This window comes from Esox lucius, chromosome 11 (genome assembly GCF_011004845.1).
Source record: "Esox lucius isolate fEsoLuc1 chromosome 11, fEsoLuc1.pri, whole genome shotgun sequence".
NCBI classification, from domain to species: Eukaryota; Metazoa; Chordata; class Actinopteri; order Esociformes; family Esocidae; genus Esox; species Esox lucius.
In genome coordinates, this window is record NC_047579.1 from 9,703,484 (window position 1) to 9,725,852 (window position 22,369).

The 22,369-nt window shown below is 41.4% G+C and overlaps 1 protein-coding gene across 4 annotated transcripts; it reads left to right on the forward strand.

The window, feature by feature from the left end:
- The first annotated feature begins 12 nt into the window (after nt 1-12).
- On the forward strand, nt 13-20,510 carry LOC114840356 (DNA transposase THAP9). Of its 4 annotated transcripts, none has more exons than XM_034295509.1 (9): nt 13-136; nt 17,184-17,434; nt 17,546-17,699; nt 17,919-18,465; nt 18,621-18,764; nt 18,910-19,023; nt 19,478-19,638; nt 19,853-19,998; nt 20,362-20,510. In XM_034295509.1, the coding sequence occupies exons 1-8, from the start codon at nt 66-68 to the stop codon at nt 19,929-19,931; spliced, it is 1,521 nt and encodes a 506-aa protein (XP_034151400.1). In that variant the 5' UTR covers nt 13-65; the 3' UTR covers nt 19,932-19,998; nt 20,362-20,510. The 4 variants fall into 4 exon arrangements, with proteins under 4 accessions (XP_034151400.1, XP_028979362.2, XP_028979361.2 ...); XM_029123529.2 differs by lacking the exon at nt 13-136 and having other exon boundaries at nt 16,593-17,434; nt 17,919-18,005; nt 18,207-18,465; XM_029123528.2 differs by lacking the exon at nt 13-136 and having other exon boundaries at nt 16,593-17,434.
- Nucleotides 20,511-22,369: the final 1,859 nt, after the last annotated feature.

A 22,369-nucleotide genomic window follows, 5' to 3' on the forward strand; every position in this document is an offset into this window, starting at 1 on the left:
TGTGTTTGGGTGTATAATATGAATGCTGATTATGTGTAATATTGTGTCTTGGTCTCATCCATCAGATGTCTGTGATCTCACACTGGACCCAAACACAGTACACAGAAACCTCTCTCTGTCTGAGGAGAACAGAAAGGTGACAAGGAAGAGAGAGGAGCAGCCGTATCCTGATCACCCAGAGAGATTTGAGGTTTATCCACAGGTGTTGTGTAGAGAGGGTCTGTCTGGACGCTGTTACTGGGAGGTAGAGTGGAGTGGGGGAGGGTCTTGGAGAGGAGTGACATATAAAGGAATCAGCAGGAGAGGAGTGGGTGTTGAGTGTTCTCTTGGAGACAATGACAAGTCCTGGATTCTGAACTGTGATAATGACCGTTACTCTGTCAGGCACAATAATAAGAGAACTGTCATACCTGTCACCGCCTCAGACTCCCACAGAGTAGGAGTGTATCTGGACTGGCCAGCCGGCACTCTGTCCTTCTACAGGGTCTCCTCTGACAAACTGACCCACCTGTACACATTCAACACCACATTCACTGAGCCCCTCTATCCAGGGTTTGGGGTTTATTATGACTCCTCAGTGTCTCTGTGTCAGATGGACCCTGTGTCAAACACAACATGATGTTTCACTCTAATCATGGTCATGTTCAGTAGGACACCGTAGTAAAACACTGACAATACCGTATTTTCAACCACAGCAGTTAATATGTCGGTGCGGCTAATACACAAGTTAATTATGTTTTTTACTATTTCCAGCTGCAAATGTTTTCACAGATGATTGCTTGACAATTTTGATATCTCAGAAACTGGTGTAGCAAAAATGATACAGTTGGCAGTACAGGTTTTCAAAAACATATTTTATTCTTCAACAATTATATTTTCGTTCAGTAGCGCCCTATGACAGATGTTTAATATTAATGTACAATGTATAGGTGCCGGTCATAAAATGTGAATATCATCAAAAAGTTGATTTATTCCAGTAATTCCATTCAAAAAGTGAAACTTGTATAATGTATACATTCATTCCACACAGACTGATATATTTCAAGTGTTTATTTCTTTTAATTTTGATGATTATAACTGACAACTAATGAAAACCCCAAATTCAGTATCTCAGAAAATTTGAATATTGTGAAAAGGTTCAATATTGAAGACACTTGGTGCAACACTCTAATCAGCTAATTAACTCAAAACACCTGCAAAGGCCTTTAAATGGTCTCTCAGTCTAGTTCTGTAGGCAACACAATCATGGGGAAGACTGCTGACTTGACAGCTGTCCAAAAGACGACCATTGACACCTTGCACAAGGAGGGCAAGACACAAAAGGTCATAGCTAAAGAGGCTGGCTGTTCATAGAGCTCTGTGTCCAAGCACATTAATAGAGAGGCGAAGGGAAGGAAAAGATGTGGTAGAAAAAAGTTTACAAGCAATAGGGATAACCACACCCTGGAGAGGATTGTGAAACAAAACCCATTCAAAAATGTGGGGGTCAACGCAGCCGTCTACCAGGAAGTTTTTGAGCACTTCATGCTTCCTGCTACTGACCAACTTTATGGAGATGCAGATTTCATTTTCCAACAGGACTTGGCACCTGCACACAGTGCCAAAGCTACCAGTACCTGGTTTAAGGACCATGGTATCACTGTTCTTAATTGGCCAGCAAACTCGCCTGACCTTAACCCTATAGAAAATCTATGGGGTATTGTGAAGAGGAAGATGCGATACGCCAGACCCAACAATGCAGAAGAGCTGAAGGCCACTATCAGAGCAACCTGGGCTCACAATTAAAAGAAATAAACATTTGAAATATATCAGTCTGTGTGTAATGAATGAATATAATATACAAGTTTCACTTTTTGAATGGAATTACTGAAATAAATGATATTCTAATTTTATGACCAGCACCTGTATGTACGAGTCATAATTGACCTTTAGCAAAAGCCCCACCTATTCTTGTTACTGTTGCACCGCCTATCAAGCTGTGCTTTTTTGTAAGCGGCAGCTACTGTAAACAGCCAAGCACGGAGGGGACAAGTTGCATATTACCGGTCAGTGTAAGTGATTCTTTTTAGAGTAATACCTCTGCGATATCTGCCAGATCGAGGCATTGCAATATGCAGTGGTAGAATATGTTCACAATATACAGATAAACGTTTGTAAACGACAATGATAAACATTAAGTTGTGGACCACAGCTCAACATTCAACTCTATTGTGCTTGTCAAGCTCGTTCCACACATAGCTCCAACGTCATACTTAAGTTTGCGAATGACCGCAAGACCAAGGAGATGGTCTTGGACTTCAGGAAGAGACAGAGGGGGATCACACTCCCATACACATTGATAGAGCTGACATGGAAAGTGTCTCTGACTTCAAGTTCCTCTGTGTGTTCATCAAAAATGACCTCACTTGGTCCAGGCAAGGGAACTCGGGAGTAAAAGCAGCCCAAAAACACCAATACTTCCTGAGGAGACAAAAGAAGTTTGGCATATCTGCAAAAACTCTCACCAACTTCTACAGGTGCACCATTGAGAGCCTCCTCGCAGCATTACTCCCTGGTATGGCAGCTGCTTCTGCTGCAGACCGCAAATACCTCCAGAGGGTGGTGAAGTCAGCAGAGCGCATCTTCAGCAGCCATCTCCCTTCCGTGGAAGGCATCTGCCATACACGATGCCTTAGGAAAGCACGGAACATCATCAAAGATCACAGCCACCCAGGCTTTGGTCTGTTCACACTGCTACTGTCTGGTAGATGCTACCGGAGCATCAGGACACGTGCTTCCAGACTCACAAGCAGTTTTTACCCCCAGACCATTAGGCTCCTCAACAAGCAACACTGATCTATTGATCACATGAACACTTCATATGCTCGGGTCACTTTCTATGTACATTAGCTCATTTTAATGTATCCATTAGTAGGCACTACAACACTTATAATATTTAAAATGTCTATTCATATTGTCCATATTCCCATTTCTACATTATTGCTGGACCATGTAAGCAGAGCCGGCCTAGAAGAGCGATTGTCTGTCTGCTAAGTGGTTGAGTGAGTGAGTAAGTGACAGACTACCCCTTGTTCAATAGCGTAGTGGTTAGAGACGCGCACTACGGAACAACAGGTCCTGCGTTTGACTCCCATCACAATCAGAACCTATTATGCCTTAGGATTTGTTCAGGAGAGAAAAGTTACAACCTAGTAGTTAATTTATGCAAATTACGCAAATTTGAATATGTAAAATCAAAGAACGTTTCCTAATTTGAAGGAGGGATGGCCTAAACTGGTAAAACATTAAGTTGGTTTCGTGTTTGTAGCTTGAATGGTTCAAAAGATACAGTGTAATAGTTAATTCACGCTAATTACACTATGTAGCATACGTTAAGTCAATAAACATGTCATTGCATTAAATGGGAACATTAAAAACTCTTGAATGAGAATCAGTTGCATGTCTGTAGCTTGAACAGTTGAAAAGATACAGCCTAATGGCTAATTATTGCTAACTATGTAAATTTTGCAAAATCAATAAATGTTTCCTAATTTGAAGTAGGGATAGCCTAAACCGATGTAGCAAAGTTGGTTTCTTGTCTGTAGCTCAAACGGTTCAAAAGATACAGCGTAATAGTTTATTCATGCTAATTATGCTAATTTGCATGGGTAAAATCAAATAACTTTTCCTAATTTACAGCCTAATAGTTAATTAACGGTAATTACACTACATCCATCCATCTTCTTCCGCTTATCCGGGGCCGGGTCGTGGGGGCAGCAGTCTAAGCAGAGATGCCCAGACTTCCCTCTCCCCAGACACTTCCTCTAGCTCTTCCGGGGGGACACCGAGGCGTTCCCAGGCCGACACCGAGGCGTTCCCAGGCCGACACCGAGGCGTTCCCAGGCCAGCCGGGAGACATAGTCCTAGGTCTTCCCCGGGGTCTCCTCCCGGTGGGACGGGACCGGAACACCTTCCCAGGAAGGCGTTCAGGAGGCATCCGAAACAGATGCCCAAGCCACCTCAGCTGACCCCTCTCGATGTGGAGGAACAGCGGCTCTACTCTGAGCTCCTCCCGGGTGACCAAGCTTCTCACCCTATCTCTAAGGGATTGCCCAGCCACCCTGCGGAGAAAGCTCTTTTCGGCCGCCTGTATCCGGAATCTTGTCCTTTCGGTCATGACCCAAAGCTCATGATCATAGGTGAGAGTAGGAACGTAGATTGACCGGTAAATCGAGAGCTTCGCCTTGCGGCTCAGCTCTTTCTTCACCACGACAGACCAATACATCGACCGCATTACTGCAGAAGCTGCACCGATCCGTCTGTCAATCTCCCGTTCCATCCTTCCCTCACTCGTGAACAAGACCCCTAGATACTTAAACTCCTCCACTTGAGGCAGGCACTCTCCACCAACCTGAAGTGGGCAAGCCACCCTTTTCCGACTGAGGACTAATTAGCATTCATAAAATCAATTAATGTTTCATTATATGAACTGGGGATAGTCTAAACTAATTTTTTCTGTATCTCGAACGGTTCAAAAGATACAGCCTAATAACAAATTAATGTTGAATACGTTAATCAGTATAGGTAAAGATACAGCCTAAGAGTTAAACAACACTAATTATGCTAATTACACTAATTTTTATCTGTAAAATCAATAAAGGTTTCATCATATGAACTGGGCATATGCTAAACGTGTGAAACAAAGTTGGTTTCGTGTAAGTAGCTCGAACGGGTCAAAATATACAGACTAGTAGTTAATATAAACTAATAACACTAATTAGCATATGTAAAATCGCTAACCATTTCTTAATTTGCAAAGGGGATAGCTTAAACAGGTGAAAAAAAAGTTAGTTTTGTGTCTGTAGCACGAATGATTCAAAGGATACATTCCAATAGTTAATTAACGGTAATTACGCCGATTAGCATACGTAAAATCAATAGAGGTTTCATCATATGAACTGGGGATAGTCTAAACTTTTGAATGAGAGTCAGTTTTGTGTCTGTAGCTTGAACGGTTCAAAAGATACAGCCTAATAACAAATTAATGCTGAATACGCTGATCAGCATAGGTAAACATACAGCCTAATAGTTAATCAACACTAATTATGCTAATTAGCATCTGTAAAATCAATAAACATTTCATCATATGAACTGGGCATAGGCTAAACATGTCAAACACAGTTGGTTTCATGTTTGTAGCACGAACGGTTCAATAGTCATTCTCATATCTTAACGATGTAAATAAGCAATTATACAGTTTTAAACATGTAATAGAATTCTTATTTAGAATAGTCACAAACCTATCAAAGTTTGATAGGCCCTAAAGCAAGAACATTTTCAATTGAAACCTCTGTATTACTTTGGCTGTCATTGAAACACATGTTAATTTATGCAAGATTTGAATGTTAATAATTACAAAAGTAAACATAGTATCAAAAATCTGAATACAAGCAACTCAAGTTGGGCCAGACTGAACATCTTGGTGTTGGGTTTGGACTTGATAGCTTAATTTTTTTTGGAGGAGATGCATCTAGAATATCTGACTTTATTACCATGCAAGTCTATGGACACTTTTTCCCCATAGAAATACATTGGTGGCTCATTTAAATATTGATAAAAATATATAAAAAGTATAACAGCTATCAAAAAGATCTGCTCAAGCAACCCATGTTCGAGCATTTGGGACTTTTTGAAGTTGGTTTCGTGTTTATAGCTTTTACCGTTTAGTCTGTAGAGCTGGAGGAATAATAATAATAAGAAGAAGAATTATGGGAGAACCTTATAGAGTTGGTTTGCCTTTGGCAACCACACATAATAAGAAACGTTAGTCAGTTTAACACAATGGTTAATGGTGTCTAATGAAATATTCAAACTTGGCGTAATGTTAATTTGTGACAGAATGATATAATGTCAAGAGGCTACCGACACCGGGCAGATGCATGTCTCTATGATGTAGTGGTTAAAGACACCTTTCATGTGTGCAACCCGGGTTTCCAGAGGGCAACAATGATCAACACTTTGTTGCGGGCCGCCTGAACTAGGATTGCCTGGTTTCTTGTTTGAATTTTCTTCTAGTCACTATTGTTATGTATATTTTGTACTTTGTTATAATTTTTGCTTTATATATTTCATAATTACTACATAGATGTCGAGTGTCATGCCACAAAAGTGTCATTTTTCAGAAGGACACGTTATTTGGTGCACTTGACAAAGACAATTCTTGGACTTGGTAGAATTATTTTAATGGTTGAGAAAACATTCCTGCTACTGTAAATGAATAACAATGTCCCAGATTTGACAGAATAAATAAAGGAAAACAGATTATTCAAGATTGTGTTGAAAATATAATGTGTGTGTGTGTGTGTGTGTGTGTGTGACACAGATAGAATGCTGTAACTAGTTTACTAATCACAGACCACCAAAGCCATTGGATTGATGTGACAGTTGACCATCCAACAACAGAAACTTAGTGAACCTCCTCCTGTTAACTGATCTACTAACCATGAAGAAAGAGAACCATGTAGCACACCAGGTGAACAGAACCTGATAGAAACATGGATAGAAAACACACACACATCTTCTCCTGTGTTTCAGGGTGTCTCTGTCCCCTCTGATCCAGTGTCTCCTCTCTACCTCCCTCTCCTGTCCCCTCTGATCCAGTGTCTCCTCTCTATCTCCCTCTCCTGTCCCCTCTGATCCAGTGTCTCCTCTCTATCTCCCTCTCCTGTCCCCCTCTGATCCAGTGTCTCCTCTCTACCTCCCTCTCCTGTCCCCTCTGATCCAGTGTCTCCTCTCTACCTCCCTCTCCTGTCCCCTCTGATCCAGTGTCTCCTCTCTACCTCCCTCTCCTGTCCCCCTCTCCTTTTCTCTTCCTCTTCTCTTTCACTATCTTGGTCTCTCCCGCTCTTCCTCTGCTTCTCTCTTCCTTGCACCCTCTACTCTTTTCCTCTCTTCTATCCTTGCTCCTCTCCCCATTTTCTCCTTTATTTAACTCCTGTCTTCCTCTTCCTCTCCCCATCCCTTTTTTCTACCCTTTACTCTCTTCTTCTCCCCATCTCCTCCTCGTCTCCTCTCCCCTTTCCTCCTCTCCTGTTTCCCTCTTATCCTGTCTTTTCTCCAATCTTTCTATTCTCCTTACTCCCTCTCCTTTCTTCCTCCTCTACTCTCATTTCCTACTCCCTTCCTCTCCCTCTCTCCTTCTGTCTTCTTTTTTCTCCTTAACCTCTCTTATCCTCCTCTTTCTTCTCTTCCTTGTCCATCACCCCTCTACCTCCATTCCTCTCCATATCTCCTTTCCAATACACTTCCCCTCCGGGTCCCTCTCCCCTGCTCTCCCCCTCTCATCCTCTCCCCTCCTATATTCCTCTCCCAATGTCTACTTCTCCTCTCTCACTCTCCTCTTTTCCTTTTGCTCTCCTCTCCTCTTTCTTTCTATCCTGCGCTCCCCCTTTCCTCCTTTATTCAACTCCCCCTCTGCTCTTCTATCTTTGTCTCTCCCTCGCCTCTGCTCCTCTCTTCCTATCCTTCTTCCTCTTCCTCTATGCAGGCTTCCCACTTGTCATGGAATTTCTGGAATATCATGGGATTTTAAAAAGTATATTCCAGACATGGAAAGTCAGGGGATTTTATATTTGTTCAGTCTGAATCATGGAATATCCGGGAATTCATCAAAAATATGTTCCATGCAGTATTCTTCTTTATCAGGTTATTTCACACATTTCCTGTATTGCATATTGTTATGGTTAGGCAATTTAATTTTCAGCCATTTATCCCCTCTTCAATTGGCAATTACTTCAGTCAAGATTTGCGGTCTCTTGTACCTGCTAACAAAGGCAAATATGACAGGAAAATGTACATTTCAAGAGCTTTGGCTACATAATGATGACTTCAAAGACTGGGTGTTAAAAGTAGATGACAGCAAATTTAAATGTAAAGTTTGTAAAACTACTATCGATCTATCAAATATGGGAGACGGAGCACTTCACAGCCACGCAAACAGTCAGAAGCATGAAGCTGACTGGAGCATCATCTTAATGATGATCATAATTGTGCATTACACCGATCAGCCATAACATTATGACCACCTGCCTAATATACAGGTGCTGATCATAAAATTTGAATATCATCAAAAAAGTTGATTTATTTCAGTAATTCCATTCAAAAAGTGAAACTTGTATATTATATTAATTCATTACACACAGACTGAAATATTTCTAATGTTTAAAAAAGGTGCAATGATAACATGATTATCAGGGTTATTCACTTCACCTGTCAGTGGTCATAATGTGATGGCTGATGGGTGTATATATTTATATAGATTATCAGTGTTATTCACTTCACCTGTCAGTGGTCATAATGTGATGGCTGATGGGTGTATATATTTATATAGATTATCAGTGTTATTCACTTCACCTGTCAGTGGTCATAATGTGATGGCTGATGGGTGTATATATTTATATAGATTATCAGTGTTATTCACTTCACCTGTCAGTGGTCATAATGTGATGGCTGATGGGTGTATATATTTATATAGATTATCAGTGTTATTCACTTCACCTGTCAGTGGTCATAATGTTATGGCTGATGGGTGTATATATTTATATAGATTATCAGTGTTATTCACTTCACCTGTCAGTGGTCATAATGTGATGGCTGATGGGTGTATATATTTATATAGATTATCAGTGTTATTCACTTCACCTGTCAGTGGTCATAATGTTATGGCTGATGGGTGTATATATTTATATAGATTATCAGTGTTATTCACTTCACCTGTCAGTGGTCATAATGTTATGGCTGATGGGTGTATATATTTATATAGATTATCAGTGTTATTCACTTCACCTGTCAGTGGTCATAATGTGATGGCTGATGGGTGTATATATTTATATAGATTATCAGTGTTATTCACTTCACCTGTCAGTGGTCATAATGTGATGGCTGATGGGTGTATATATTTATATAGATTATCAGTGTTATTCACTTCACCTGTCAGTGGTCATAATGTGATGGCTGATGGGTGTATATATTTATATAGATTATCAGTGTTATTCACTTCACCTGTCAGTGGTCATAATATGATGGCTGATGGGTGTATATATTTATATAGATTATCAGTGTTATTCACTTCACCTGTCAGTGGTCATAATGTGATGGCTGATGGGTGTATATATTTATATAGATTATCAGTGTTATTCACTTCACCTGTCAGTGGTCATAATATGATGGCTGATCGGTGTATATATTTATATAGATTATCAGTGTTATTCACTTCACCTGTCAGTGGTCATAATGTGATGGCTGATCGGTGTATATATTTATATAGATTATCAGTGTTATTCACTTCACCTGTCAGTGGTCATAATGTGATGGCTGATCGTGTATGTTTAAGCAGTGAAAACTTTAGTACTGAAAATTAGTCAATGAAGCTCACAAACTGATGGGTTTAAAATACTGTGTGCTGTTTTATGTCTGCTCAGTATTCTGTACAAAGGCTGCTTGTTTTTCCGTTCATTATAGGTCATGGAAATGCAGCTTTTTAGTCAATGAAAGTCAGGGAATTTGACAATTGAGTGGGAACCCTGCTTATGCTCCTCTTTCCCTTTCCTCCGCTCCCTCTCTCCTCTTCTCAACATCTGCTGTTATATTTCTACTTTCCCTTTTCCTCTTCTGCTCTCTCTCTTCTCTGCACCTCATCCTCCCACCTCCTCACTTCCTCTCCTCTCTCCTTCTCTTGTCCTCCTCCTTTTCCCTTCTCTTCCTCTCACCTCATCCTCACTTCATCTCAGCATGTGCTTTCCCCATCTGCTCCACTCATTCTAGCCCACGCTCCTGTTTCCTTCTAATTTTGTTTATACAGAGGCGTTTGTATAAACAAGTTGTGTTCTGGAGGCCCACTCCTGTTCTGAAGAGGGCAGGGAGCCTTTGGGGTGTAGGCATTGTCTAGTAAAATGATCTAGAAGGACTGTCTAGTAAATTATCTAGTGGGACAGGTGAAGGGACTGTCTAGTAAATTATCTAGTGGGACAGGTGAAGGGACTGTCTAGTAAAATGATCTAGTGGGACAGGTGAAGGGACTGTCTAGTAAATTATCTAGTGGGACAGGTGAAGGGACTGTCTAGTAAAATGATCTAGTGGGACAGGTGAAGGGACTGTCTAGTAAATTATCTAGTGGGACAGGTGAAGGGACTGTCTAGTAAATTATCTAGTGGGACAGGTGAAGGAACTGTCTAGTAAATTATCTAGTGGGACAGGTGAAGGGACTGTCTAGTAAATTATCTAGTGGGACAGGTGAAGGAACTGTCTAGTAAATTATCTAGTGGGACAGGTGAAGGGACTGTCTAGTAAATTATCTAGTGGGACAGGTGAAGGAACTGTCTAGTAAATTATCTAGTGGGACAGGTGAAGGGACTGTCTAGTAAATTATCTAGTGGGACAGGTGAAGGGACTGTCTAGTAAATTATCTAGTGGGACAGGTGAAGGGACTGTCTAGTAAATTATCTAGTGGGACAGGTGAAGGAACTGTCTAGTAAATTATCTAGTGGGACAGGTGAAGGGACTGTCTAGTAAATTATCTAGTGGGACAGGTGAAGGGACTGTCTAGTAAATTATCTAGTGGGACAGGTGAAGGGACTGTCTAGTATATTATCTAGTGGGACAGGTGAAGGGACTGTCTAGTAAATTATCAAGTGGGACAGGTGAAGGGACTGTCTAGTATATTATCTAGTGGGACAGGTGAAGGGACTGTCTAGTATATTATCTAGTGGGACAGGTGAAGGGACTGTCTAGTATATTATCTAGTGGGACAGGTGAAGGGGCTGTCTAGTAAATTATCTAGTGGGACAGGTGAAGGGACTGTCTAGTAAATTATCTAGTGGGACAGGTGAAGGGACTGTCTAGTAAATTATCAAGTGGGACAGGTGAAGGGACTGTCTAGTATATTATCTAGTGGGACAGGTGAAGGGACTGTCTAGTATATTATCTAGTGGGACAGGTGAAGGGACTGTCTAGTATATTATCTAGTGGGACAGGTGAAGGGGCTGTCTAGTAAATTATCTAGTGGGACAGGTGAAGGGACTGTCTAGTAAATTATCTAGTGGGACAGGTGAAGGGACTGTCTAGTAAATTATCTAGTGGGACAGGTGAAGGAACTGTCTAGTAAATTATCTAGTGGGACAGGTGAAGGGACTGTCTAGTATATTATCTAGTGGGACAGGTGAAGGGACTGTCTAGTATATTATCTAGTGGGACAGGTGAAGGGGCTGTCTAGTAAATTATCTAGTGGGACAGGTGAAGGGACTGTCTAGTAAATTATCTAGTGGGACAGGTGAAGGGACTGTCTAGTAAATTATCTAGTGGGACAGGTGAAGGAACTGTCTAGTAAATTATCTAGTGGGACAGGTGAAGGGACTGTCTAGTAAATTATCTAGTGGGACAGGTGAAGGGACTGTCTAGTAAATTATCTAGTGGGACAGGTGAAGGAACTGTCTAGTGAATTATCTAGTGGGACAGGTGAAGGGACTGTCTAGTAAATTATCTAGTGGGACAGGTGAAGGGACTGTCTAGTAAATTATCTAGTGGGACAGGTGAAGGGACTGTCTAGTAAATTATCTAGTGGGACAGGTGAAGGGACTGTCTAGTAAATTATCTAGTGGGACAGGTGAAGGGACTGTCTAGTATATTATCTAGTGGGACAGGTGAAGGGACTGTCTAGTAAATTATCTAGTGGGACAGGTGAAGGGACTGTCTAGTATATTATCTAGTGGGACAGGTGAAGGGACTGTCTAGTATATTATCTAGTGGGACAGGTGAAGGGACTGTCTAGTATATTATCTAGTGGGACAGGTGAAGGGACTGTCTAGTAAATTATCTAGTGGGACAGGTGAAGGGGCTGTCTAGTAAATTATCTAGTGGGACAGGTGAAGGGACTGTCTAGTAAATTATCTAGTGGGACAGGTGAAGGGACTGTCTAGTAAATTATCTAGTGGGACAGGTGAAGGGACTGTCTAGTAAATTATCTAGTGGGACAGGTAAAGGGACTGTCTAGTAAATTATCCAGTGGGACAGGTGAAGGGACTGTCTAGTAAATAATCTAGTGGGACAGGTGAAGGGACTGTCTAGTAAAATGATCTAGTGGGACAGGTGAAGGGACTGTCTAGTAAATTATCTAGTGGGACAGGTGAAGGAACTGTCTAGTAAATTATCTAGTGGGACAGGTGAAGGGACTGTCTAGTAAATTATCTAGTGGGACAGGTGAAGGGACAGTCTAGTAAATTATCTAGTGGGACAGGTGAAGGGACTGTCTAGTAAATTATCTAGTGGGACAGGTGAAGGGACTGTCTAGTAAATTATCTAGTGGGACAGGTGAAGGGACTGTCTAGTAAATTATCTATAGGGTTAGGTGAAGGGACTGTCTAGTATATTATCTAGTGGGACAGGTGAAGGAACTGTCTAGTAAATTATCTAATGGGACAGGTGAAGGGACTGTCTAGTAAATTATCTAGTGGGACAGGTGAAGGGACTGTATAGTAAATTATCTAGTGGGACAGGTGAAGGGACTGTCTAGTAAATTATCTAGTGGGACAGGTGAAGGGACTGTCTAGTAAATAATCTAGTGGGACAGGTGAAGGGACTGTCTAGTAAATTATCTAGTGGGACAGGTGAAGGGACTGTCTAGTAAATTATCTAGTGGGACAGGTGAAGGGACTGTATAGTAAATTATCTAGTGGGACAGGTGAAGGGACTGTCTAGTAAATTATCTATATGGACAGGTGAAAGGACTGTCTAGTAAATTATCTAGTGGGACAGGTGAAGGGACTGTCTAGTAAATTATCTAATGGGACAGTTGAAGGGACTGTCTACTTTGACTTATATGTTTTCCTTCAGATGCGAGCCTGTGCGCTTTACATGACGTTTCAGGGTTAGGCCCGGCAGTTGCGCATGGACTGGGTTCAGTAATAAAAGGCTTTGAATTACCAAAATATAATTCAGACTGACAAAATAATAAAAATGACATTCTTCTTCTTTTAGACAATAATAGAAATAATAATAATAACGACATTCTTCTTCTAAATAACAATAAACGTCATTGATGAATATCATAAAATAATAAGACGAATATTACAAATTGTCATGCAGTTATTAATGTGAATGAATGGTACTCCACATCACATCATCATCTTTTATTCCGCTTTTTAAACTGCCAAATGAAACAATTTTATTTCTTTCCACCTCCCTGGTGATCGTCTCAATCTCCACGTCAGAGAAGTTTCTTTTTTTTGCCGTCTTCCGTGTGTCCATGGCGTAAAATGAGGGCGTGGGGGAAGCGGAGACTTGAATATATAGGGGCGTGTTATTCTAATGACGATCGTTTCAGCCGCGGCATTTATCAAGGGAAGGTATTGCGTACACCTGGATTTTAAAGGTACGCACAGTTTTATAAATCAGGCGATGAGAGGAGTGTAAGCAAAATCTTACGCCAACATATACGCCCGTTTCTACGCAATAATGATAAATGAGGGCCACTGTCTCTGGGCCACAGACCAGCTGTCACACACAAAAGCCCAGGCCTGGATGTTGACCTGTTTAAAAAATGCCTTTCCTGTCCACTATGTTTTTGGTCACACTCAGACATTCAAATATTCAACGTTACAACTTTACGTTTACACCACACGCACTCACACACACACCTTAGAAAACACAGTCTTATATTTGGCACTAGAGTGTCTGTTGCTGGCATTATTCTACATCCAGGGTCAAGGGTCAAACCATTTTCAACATGAACATTTATGTTTGAAAAAACATTCACCCATTTTACTTGGGCCTGAGACTGGAAAAAACACTTAAACGTCTACATCCTAAGATGGCATCCAATCCTCTAGCCTGAAACAACTGCACTAGAAAGGAAAGAGGTGATTTGGGAAATGATCCACCAGCTTGTTGCCTTGAGTTAGGAAAGACTAATTATTGATACTAACATTAAAGTCTGCCCTTCTGAAACACTCAAGCCTGACGTTTCAACAATAAACAATGAACTAGCAGGCGAATAGACTTTAAAAAAAATATATATTTATATATCACAAACTGTGTAAACAAATATGGTTATGGTCAATTACCCCCTACTATATTTGTTATAAGCTGTATTTGTGCATCTATTACGATAAAAAGAGCTTGTTGTGTCACCTTCTGTGGTTGTCATGGTGACTGCCCTGCCCTTCTACTCAGACGTACCCTCAGAAAGAAAGAAAAGTTACAAACTAAGGTACAAAGATTACACTTTGGCAAATACCTGTTATATTACATGTCTGATATAGACAACAACTACAGTTTACATATGACCCATTGTGTCAGAGGGAACAGTGAGCGGACAGTACCAACTCCCAGAAGCATAGAACCTGTGTTACATTTCTATTACACTGGGTGTAAAGGACCCCACCCCCCCTAAGACTGACCCCACCCCCCCAAAGACTGACCCCACCCCCCCTAAGACTGACCCCACCCCCCCTAAGACTGACCCCACCCCCCTAAGACTGACCCCACCCCCCCTAAGACTGACCCCACCCCCCTAAGACTGACCCCACCCCCCTAAGACTGACCCCACCGGCCCCAAGACTGACCCCACCCCCTCTAAGACTGACCCACCCCCCTAAGACTGACCCACCCCCCTAAGACTGACCCCACCCCCCTAAGACTGACCCCACCCCCCTAAGACTGACCCCCACCCCCCTAAGACTGACCCCACCCCCCTAAGACTGACCCCACCCCGTCAAATACTTTCTGAACACTAACAGACACACAGTTTTAAAAAAGGTCTGAGTTTCCATCCCCGAACCCCCTCCCCAAGAAGACCATTCCGTACATGTCAAATCAAACTAATCCAGAACAGTTACAGACTAAAAGCAGAGACATGTACTCTGTTTGTGGGGATGTAAACGTATTAATTACAAATGATGAAAATAAAGCAGATTTGGAAGGAGAATGAGGACTAAAGGAATGAGTGGGAGGGGGATCAGACAGAGAGGGGGGGGGGTGAAGGACCAGAGGGTCTCAGACAGAGAGGGGAGGATGAAGGACCAGAGGGTCTCAGACAGAGAGGGGAGGATGAAGGACCAGAGGGTCTCAGACAGAGAGGGGAGGATGAAGGACCAGAAGGCCTCAGACAGAGAGGGGAGGATGAAGGACCAGAGGGTCTCAGACAGAGAGGGGAGGATGAAGGACCAGAGGGTCTCAGACAGAGAGGGGAGGATGAAGGACCAGAGGGTCTCAGACAGAGAGGGGAGGATGAAGGACCAGAGAGTCTCAGACAGAGAGGGAGACAAAGCTGTTGTACTGCTGGATGTTTCTCTTCAGGATGTCTGAGCAGGGTCCCAGGACGCGTTCGAAACGCGGTCGATCCAGCTTGACACACTTCAGGGGTCCTCTAGAGACCACGGTGGCAGCACGGGGGCGGTTCATCAACAACGCGATCTCACCTGTGTTAGAAATCAGCCGTTTCGTATAGTGGTTGTAATAATTATCTACACCTACAATGAAACGTACATTCACATTGTAATTGTTAATGCTCAGATTCCACACCTGGAAGTGAACAGGAAGAAAACACAAGGATACACAACAACTTCCTGTCACTTACTGACATGTCAAACACTGACATTTCAAAGACTGAAAGTCAATGGGATTGGGAGCCCCAGACACATCTGACAGGGTTAGTAGCAGAGATGGGGACAAGTCACACATGGTCAAGTCCAAGCAAGTCTCAAGTCTAAACCATCAAGTCTCGAGTCAAGTCTCAAGTCACAGTTCAGATAAATCAAGCAAGTCAAGTCAAGGGTTCACCCTAAGCAAGTCAAGTCGAGTCCTTATAAGTTTCAAGTCAAGTCACAGTACTAAAGAGATGAGCACACACACACACTGTCCTCTGTTTCTGACGTGCGCTCGGTGCGAAGCTCGATTTCAAAATCAAATATTTTTCTCCTCCGCGGTACAATTTTTTGGGGGGACGAAGCGGAGGGATCTTGAATCAGCCTGAAGGGGTTGTATTCGCTATAACAACCGCCTCGCTATACCTTATCCCGCTTATTACATGGCTACCTACCAAATAAATCTATAATTTGACACAAAATATTGATTTCAAAAGGAATTTCTTGATTTAAAAACGATTGTATTGCTTCCTCTAAAGAAAATAGTCTGTTCCGTCTCTGGTTAGAATCCTGCTGCGTCCATAGCAACGCACTGTTTTTCATGGAAACGGTCTGTTATCAAGAAATAACACGCATTCTGCACTGGAATTCAGCCAATCCATGTAATAAGGGCTAATAATAACAACCATATAAACTAATTATTGTGACTGAAAAACTGCCTAATATGTAATTACGCTGTAATTATTCTTGTCTGTATGAGTAAAAAAAAAAAACTCTTCGAAATGTTTAGGTGTGTCACGTCCTGGCTGTGCCCCTAGCCATCTCTGCGCTGGGCTCAGGGCATAGCCAGGACAGGACAGGAGGTGGCCTTTAGCCACCTCTAATCCTTTTTTTTTTCAAGTCATTGTCGAGTCTTCCACTTCAAGGCAAGTCTAAAGTAACTTGTTCTCAAGTCAAAGTCAAGTCAAGTCATTTTCATACTTTAATCAAGCAAGTCCTGAGAATTGTGACTCGAGTCAAACTTTATTTTAGCTGGTAGCAACAAGAAGCACAACCACATCTAGAAGAGCGGAAAAACAACCTGCCAATGGACTTGTCTCAGGATGTACCTCAACCTGATGTTGTGAGTGTTTGCAAATGGAATGTCAAACAAATGAGACCAGCCTATTTCTTGTTTTGAACAAATGAGGGCATCATGTGGGTTGTTATATTGACTCCTTTATCTTGGTGGTACCTAGAAAGGTATATGATGGTGTTAGTAGTCTAAGAGCCCAATATTATTTGAGGTGGTACTCTGTGTAAAAAGTTTGAGAACTACTGGCTATCTCACTTGCTCTGTCGCTCATACACTTAAATGAATAAACGTGTGAACATTGAAACTTAACCCAGGGGTAGGCAACCTTTACAATCAAAAGAGCCAATTTTGTCCAGAGCCACAAAACATATTTTTGCTTTATAAGTGGACAAGCCTTTACAATTTTCTTGTATGCTGTTGTGTTTTCTATTGGAGGACCTTAACTTGTATTTAGCCTATAATTTATATATTTGTATATTTTGGCAAAACAACAGGGAGCCACTGGAGAGTTTGAGCCGCAAGCGGCAGGCCACTGACCACTTGTATTCATTGCCTGCTTGCCCTAAGGCAATAAAGGCCAAACTTGAAAAAGCCTCAGCAAGAGTGAGGAAACTGCAGCGGGAGAAGAGTAATTCCTTGAGGAGAGAAAAGAGGGCCAAGATGAACATGCAGGCTCTTCTGGAGGAACTGAAGGAGAAAAATCTCATCAACGAAGAGCTGAAAGACAACCTTGAATGCTACTTGGGTAAAATAAATATATTACATTGAATATTTTGTGTATTTAATGTTCTTTGTTGACTTCCTAGTTACTATTAAAAGGATACCTATTGAATTACTTTTGCAAATTGAATTTCAGATCTTCTGGTTCATCTCCTGTCGAGGCAGGGCATAGAGTACACCAAGGCCCAGAGAGATTTTGCCCTTACGCTCCATCTGCATGGTCCAAAGGCATATCAATACCTGAGAGAGACCCTGCATATTCACCTGCCACATCCCAGTTCATTGCAAAGGTATTCTTTATGATGTCTAATTTTATACTGAATCACATTAAGCACACCAGACAATATTATCATGAATGGTTAAACTTACTGATCTAACAGCTCATGTCTCATGCTGATACATGTTGATATTATAGCAATTTTTTGTCTGTCCAGTGTCCACAATAGGGATGCTTGGGTTAGTGGTTAAATGGCTACGTGGTTAAATGGCTACTTTTTAATTTAACTAAGGTGGCTGAGCTCTCTTGATGCCAGACCTGGTCTCAATAAAATGATGTTGGACATGCTGGAAAGACGGCGTCAGGAAGATGAGGTCAAGTACGGATGTGTCACTCTGATGCTGGATGCAATGTCCATCAAAAATCACGTCCAGTATGATCCTCAGACACAAACAATGTTTGGATATGTGGACATGGGGGATCGATTGAATGAGACTGACGTGGCTTCTGATGTTCATGTGTTTATGGTGGTTGGGCTTCAAGGTTATTGGAAGGCTCCAATTGTGTATTATTTGACCAGGTCCCTCACACCACAATCACAGACAGCCTTAGTAGAGCATGCATTAGAAGAGCTTCATCGTCGTCAGATAAGAGTGGTGTGCATGACAATGGATGGTCATGCATCAAATGTCAGTATGTGCACTCAACTTGGGTGCAATCTAAAAGCAGACCCCTGTGAGCCCTTGAAGACCCATTTCCCACATCCAGTAACCCGTGAAGATGTTTTTGTTATGATGGACGCTTGCCACATGCTGAAACTGACACGCAATATGTTGCAGGTACATGCTCATTGTTGCCTACACTATTGCGCATATTTGCTCTGGTTGACTCTGTTCAGCTTTTTATACATTTTGATTGTATTTACATAATTGTGCAGAATATGGTGCTTTTTAAATTTGACGTGTACAGTGAAAATATAAATCTGATTCTGCAGGCATACAGCCCAATTAGAAGCATAACGGGCAGTATCAATTGGAAGTACATAGTTCATCTGAACAATGTCCAAAAGAAAAGTGGACTACATGCAGCCAACAGAGTCACAGATAAGCATGTGAACTTTGCTAATCAGAAGATGAAGGTATGTTTGTATGATGATTTATGCATATAGGGTCGCAATAGTAATGGGCTCTAGTGCTTTTTTCTGTTTTTATACTTTTTGATGATGTTTGTTGTATCTTGTAGCGCCAATGTGCACTTCATTTCTCCTTATAAACTCAATCAAGGTCTCCCTGGCCGATCAGACTTTGAGTAGCTCTGTGGCAGTGGCGCTCCGCACGTTGCAGGAGTTGGGCTATGCAGAGTTCAAGGATTGTGAGGCTACTTCGGAATTCATTAAGGTAATGCAGCTAGAGATTTGCATCATTGACCAAGATCATTTCCAACATTTGAGTGATTAATTGCTTTAACACCCACCCTCCCTTTGAAGTTGGTCTGTTGGTCAGCAACCCCAAAGGGTGTTAAAATGTGAATACCACCAGGATTAACCCTTCATCTTTTTTCTTTTTTTTAATATGGGCAATCGGGAACGATTAAATAATTTCACAGTATGCTAGAACTTGGATAAAACTGTTTATACCTACCTCATACTCACCTCAGAAGCACCCTTATTGTCACATCTCAGATTCACAGGTTTAAAGCAGTGCAGCAATTTAATTTTAAAAAGCATAGCCACAGAGGAAGTGAAAAGAAATCAAACTGTCTCATACTTGGTGTTTACTATCTGATACCTGTTGACACTTAGTTATAGTGATGATTTCAATGCTTCCTGTTAATTTAGATATTTGTTTATAGATAACAGACATCTTGAACAGTCGCAATCCCAGAGCCAAAGGGTTCAAAACCCCCCTTGGTTTTAGGAATTGGACAAGCACCAGGGAGTTCTTGTCAAAAGCCAGGGGATACTTGCTCACTTTGAAGATGGAAGATGGCAAACCCCTTTACCGAACAAAGAGGTCTTTTAAAATAGTGACTGTTGTATTAGTGATGCAGTGACACCATTTGTAGTTAATTTTAAGGATCCTAAACCTCACACTGATGATACTTTTAAGGTCAGGGATGCAAACTAGTCAGCTTTACTAGTCACCCTATACCATTAGTTTGCATTCCTGCTTTCTTGAGTCCTGTTTTGGCAGGATCATCATAGTAACACAGTATTTTCTTTTGAAGGTTCCTCTCTGTCCTGGGCTTCATCATAAACATTGACACGTTGATGTCGATGGTTCCTGTGCTGCTTGAAAGACAGTGATATGTCCTGACTTACAGGTTCAGCCAGGACCACTTGGAGCTTCTCTTCAACTCCATCAGAGCATCTGGTAGGGTTCATAATTTATATTTACCAGCCGCAACACTAAGTGTCACCGTGTCAGCAAATGCACCGTGTCAGTAAAATGTGTTTTCTGAAGACATACACCCTAAGACATACACAGTACCTGGAAGTGTCACAAACCATTTTGAGTATTTAGAAAAACGCCTGTGTGTTTGACTATTTGTTTGCAGAACTTATCATCACTGATAGTCTGAATTGTATGATAATGTCATTCAACTTATTCTATGTGGAAAGATCATTCAGGGGTGGCTAGTTTCTTTTTTTTTTAAGCATAAACATTTTAAAGCATGTATTGAATATCTGTGTACTATACTCGTATATCTTGTTATTTTTATTTGATTTTTTTAAGGTGGCTGGAATAACAACCCTAATGCCAGCCAGTTCAAGTACATCTTTAGGCAGCTGATGGCCCGGTGTGGGGTTATTAAACCATGCAGAGGCAATGTGACGGCACAGGGTGACACAGAGTCCCTACCAGCTGTCATCGACACCTCTACAAGCCTGTCAGCTGTAGATGTGTCCTCTGTAGCAGGAGGAGAAGATCTTCCATCCCCGTTTGCTGACATTCCTGCCCTAGTACATGATCACAGCTACCTTCCCGTCCACTTCGATGGTCTTGTAGACAACGCTCTCATGTACATTTCAGGTGAAGGCTAACTGAAAGTCGATTTTCCCTATAACCAAAAGTGCCAATAGTCACAATCTGGGGAAAAACAATCTCACGATTGTCCAAAAAGGGAAGTGTTCCCTTAATTTCCCCATGCTTATTAATGATTATTGTTATAAGTTATGATATTAACTCAAATTTCAGGATTTGTTGTGCGACAGGCTCTGAAGAAGCTGTCATGTGATGTCTGCCGTGCCAGCCTGGTGACATGCTGCATCTGCCATCAAGGACCAGAGCTACCATCTGCTGACTTTAAAAAACAATGGAGGTCTGGTGATTCCATCAGAGGGAACCGTGAGTGTCGTCAGGGCAGCAGAGTGGGTCATTCGGCAGTCATCAGGCAGTACCAGACGATCACAGCCCATCACACTGCTTGAGGTTGTTTACATTGTCCGAAAAAGGATTGGTTCAGAGGATGTGTTTGTGTTAGGGGAGCACATCGGTGAGACGCAGTATGGGATAGACAGCCACCACCATATGCTGTTAAAATTAATTGTGACCCTGTTTTTTAAGTCAAGGCTGCATCACATTGCCAGTATTACAAACCTCACCTTACAGAGCAACAACATGCGACAGAAACTTAATAAAACTGTCCTTTTCAAAGGGCACTAGCCCAAGGTATGAATATTTTCAAGGTACTGTCCTCTTTTAGTTCAATAGTAGTGTAGTTCTCTACAGCATTTTTTTTTTGGATATTTGTAAAGGGGAATCATGTACCTATTTTTTATTTTTTTGGTGTGCAAATAAATGTCACTTTTATAATAGTTTAAAAATAGAGACTTTTGTGTAATTATTCCATATTTTTTGTGGTCATTCTATATCAGAACCCCTGACATACAATCCAAATGGTCTACAAGTAACATCAGTGTTACCTTTCATTTGATTTAATTTCATTATGCTTCTACACGAAGAGGTTGCCCCACAGTAAGCATTTTATTGTCAGCATTTTGTCTAACCAAAAGTCCTATGGGGAGTTTCCATAGGGCATTTTACAATACGCATGACCATACCTTGGCAAATAATGGTCTAAAGTACTCAATTTCATTTTATATTGATCTGCTTTTGCACACAGCTTCACAAGACCTGGTGCTAGGGCTCAGTTGTTTCTAAAGTCATATCAAGTGACCTAGAGGGCTGAAATGTGGTCAGTTCAGAGATGCTTGTTATCCGGCAGAAAGAAAAAACATGTAATAATTATGTTATTGTAATAGTAATGTTATTATAATAGTACGAAAGTGTGTGTGTATATGTCATGTTGCCAATCTGAGTTTTAGTAGCCTATTTATTGATTTAACATAATTACCTTGTGTTTGTATATTCATTACACCTATCTGGTTCTGTTCAAGGATATTTTCATATGGAAGTCCATGGTTTTAATGGTTCGTGTGTATGCAGTGTCATAACTACATCTCTGACGTTTATAACAAACCAAACCGTTTGAAAATCGGTAGAAAATTGAGCAAGTTATGGTTATTTAGAAAGTACATGCATCATAAAACACAATGTTACGAGTGAGCGAGCGGCCTGTGGCAAGATGGCCGCCATTTGCGGACGTCGACCTCCATTGACCGACAGCGAGGACAAGGTATCTAGTCTTTATATATGATGTCTATGGTGTTTTCTCGTGATACGAAGTTAGCAACGTCCTTGCTCTTTGAAAGCGATAATGATGTCATGGTTACATGAGTTA

Coding starts and splice junctions, on each gene's coding strand:
- LOC114840356 (XM_029123528.2), top strand. CDS start 17,101: ATGCTGTTGTGTTTTCTATTGGAGGACCTTAACTTGTATTTAGCCTAT. Junction 17,435..17,545: donor CAACCTTGAATGCTACTTGG/GTAAAATAAATA, acceptor ATTGAATTTCAG/ATCTTCTGGTTCATCTCCTG. Junction 17,700..17,918: donor CATCCCAGTTCATTGCAAAG/GTATTCTTTATG, acceptor AATTTAACTAAG/GTGGCTGAGCTCTCTTGATG.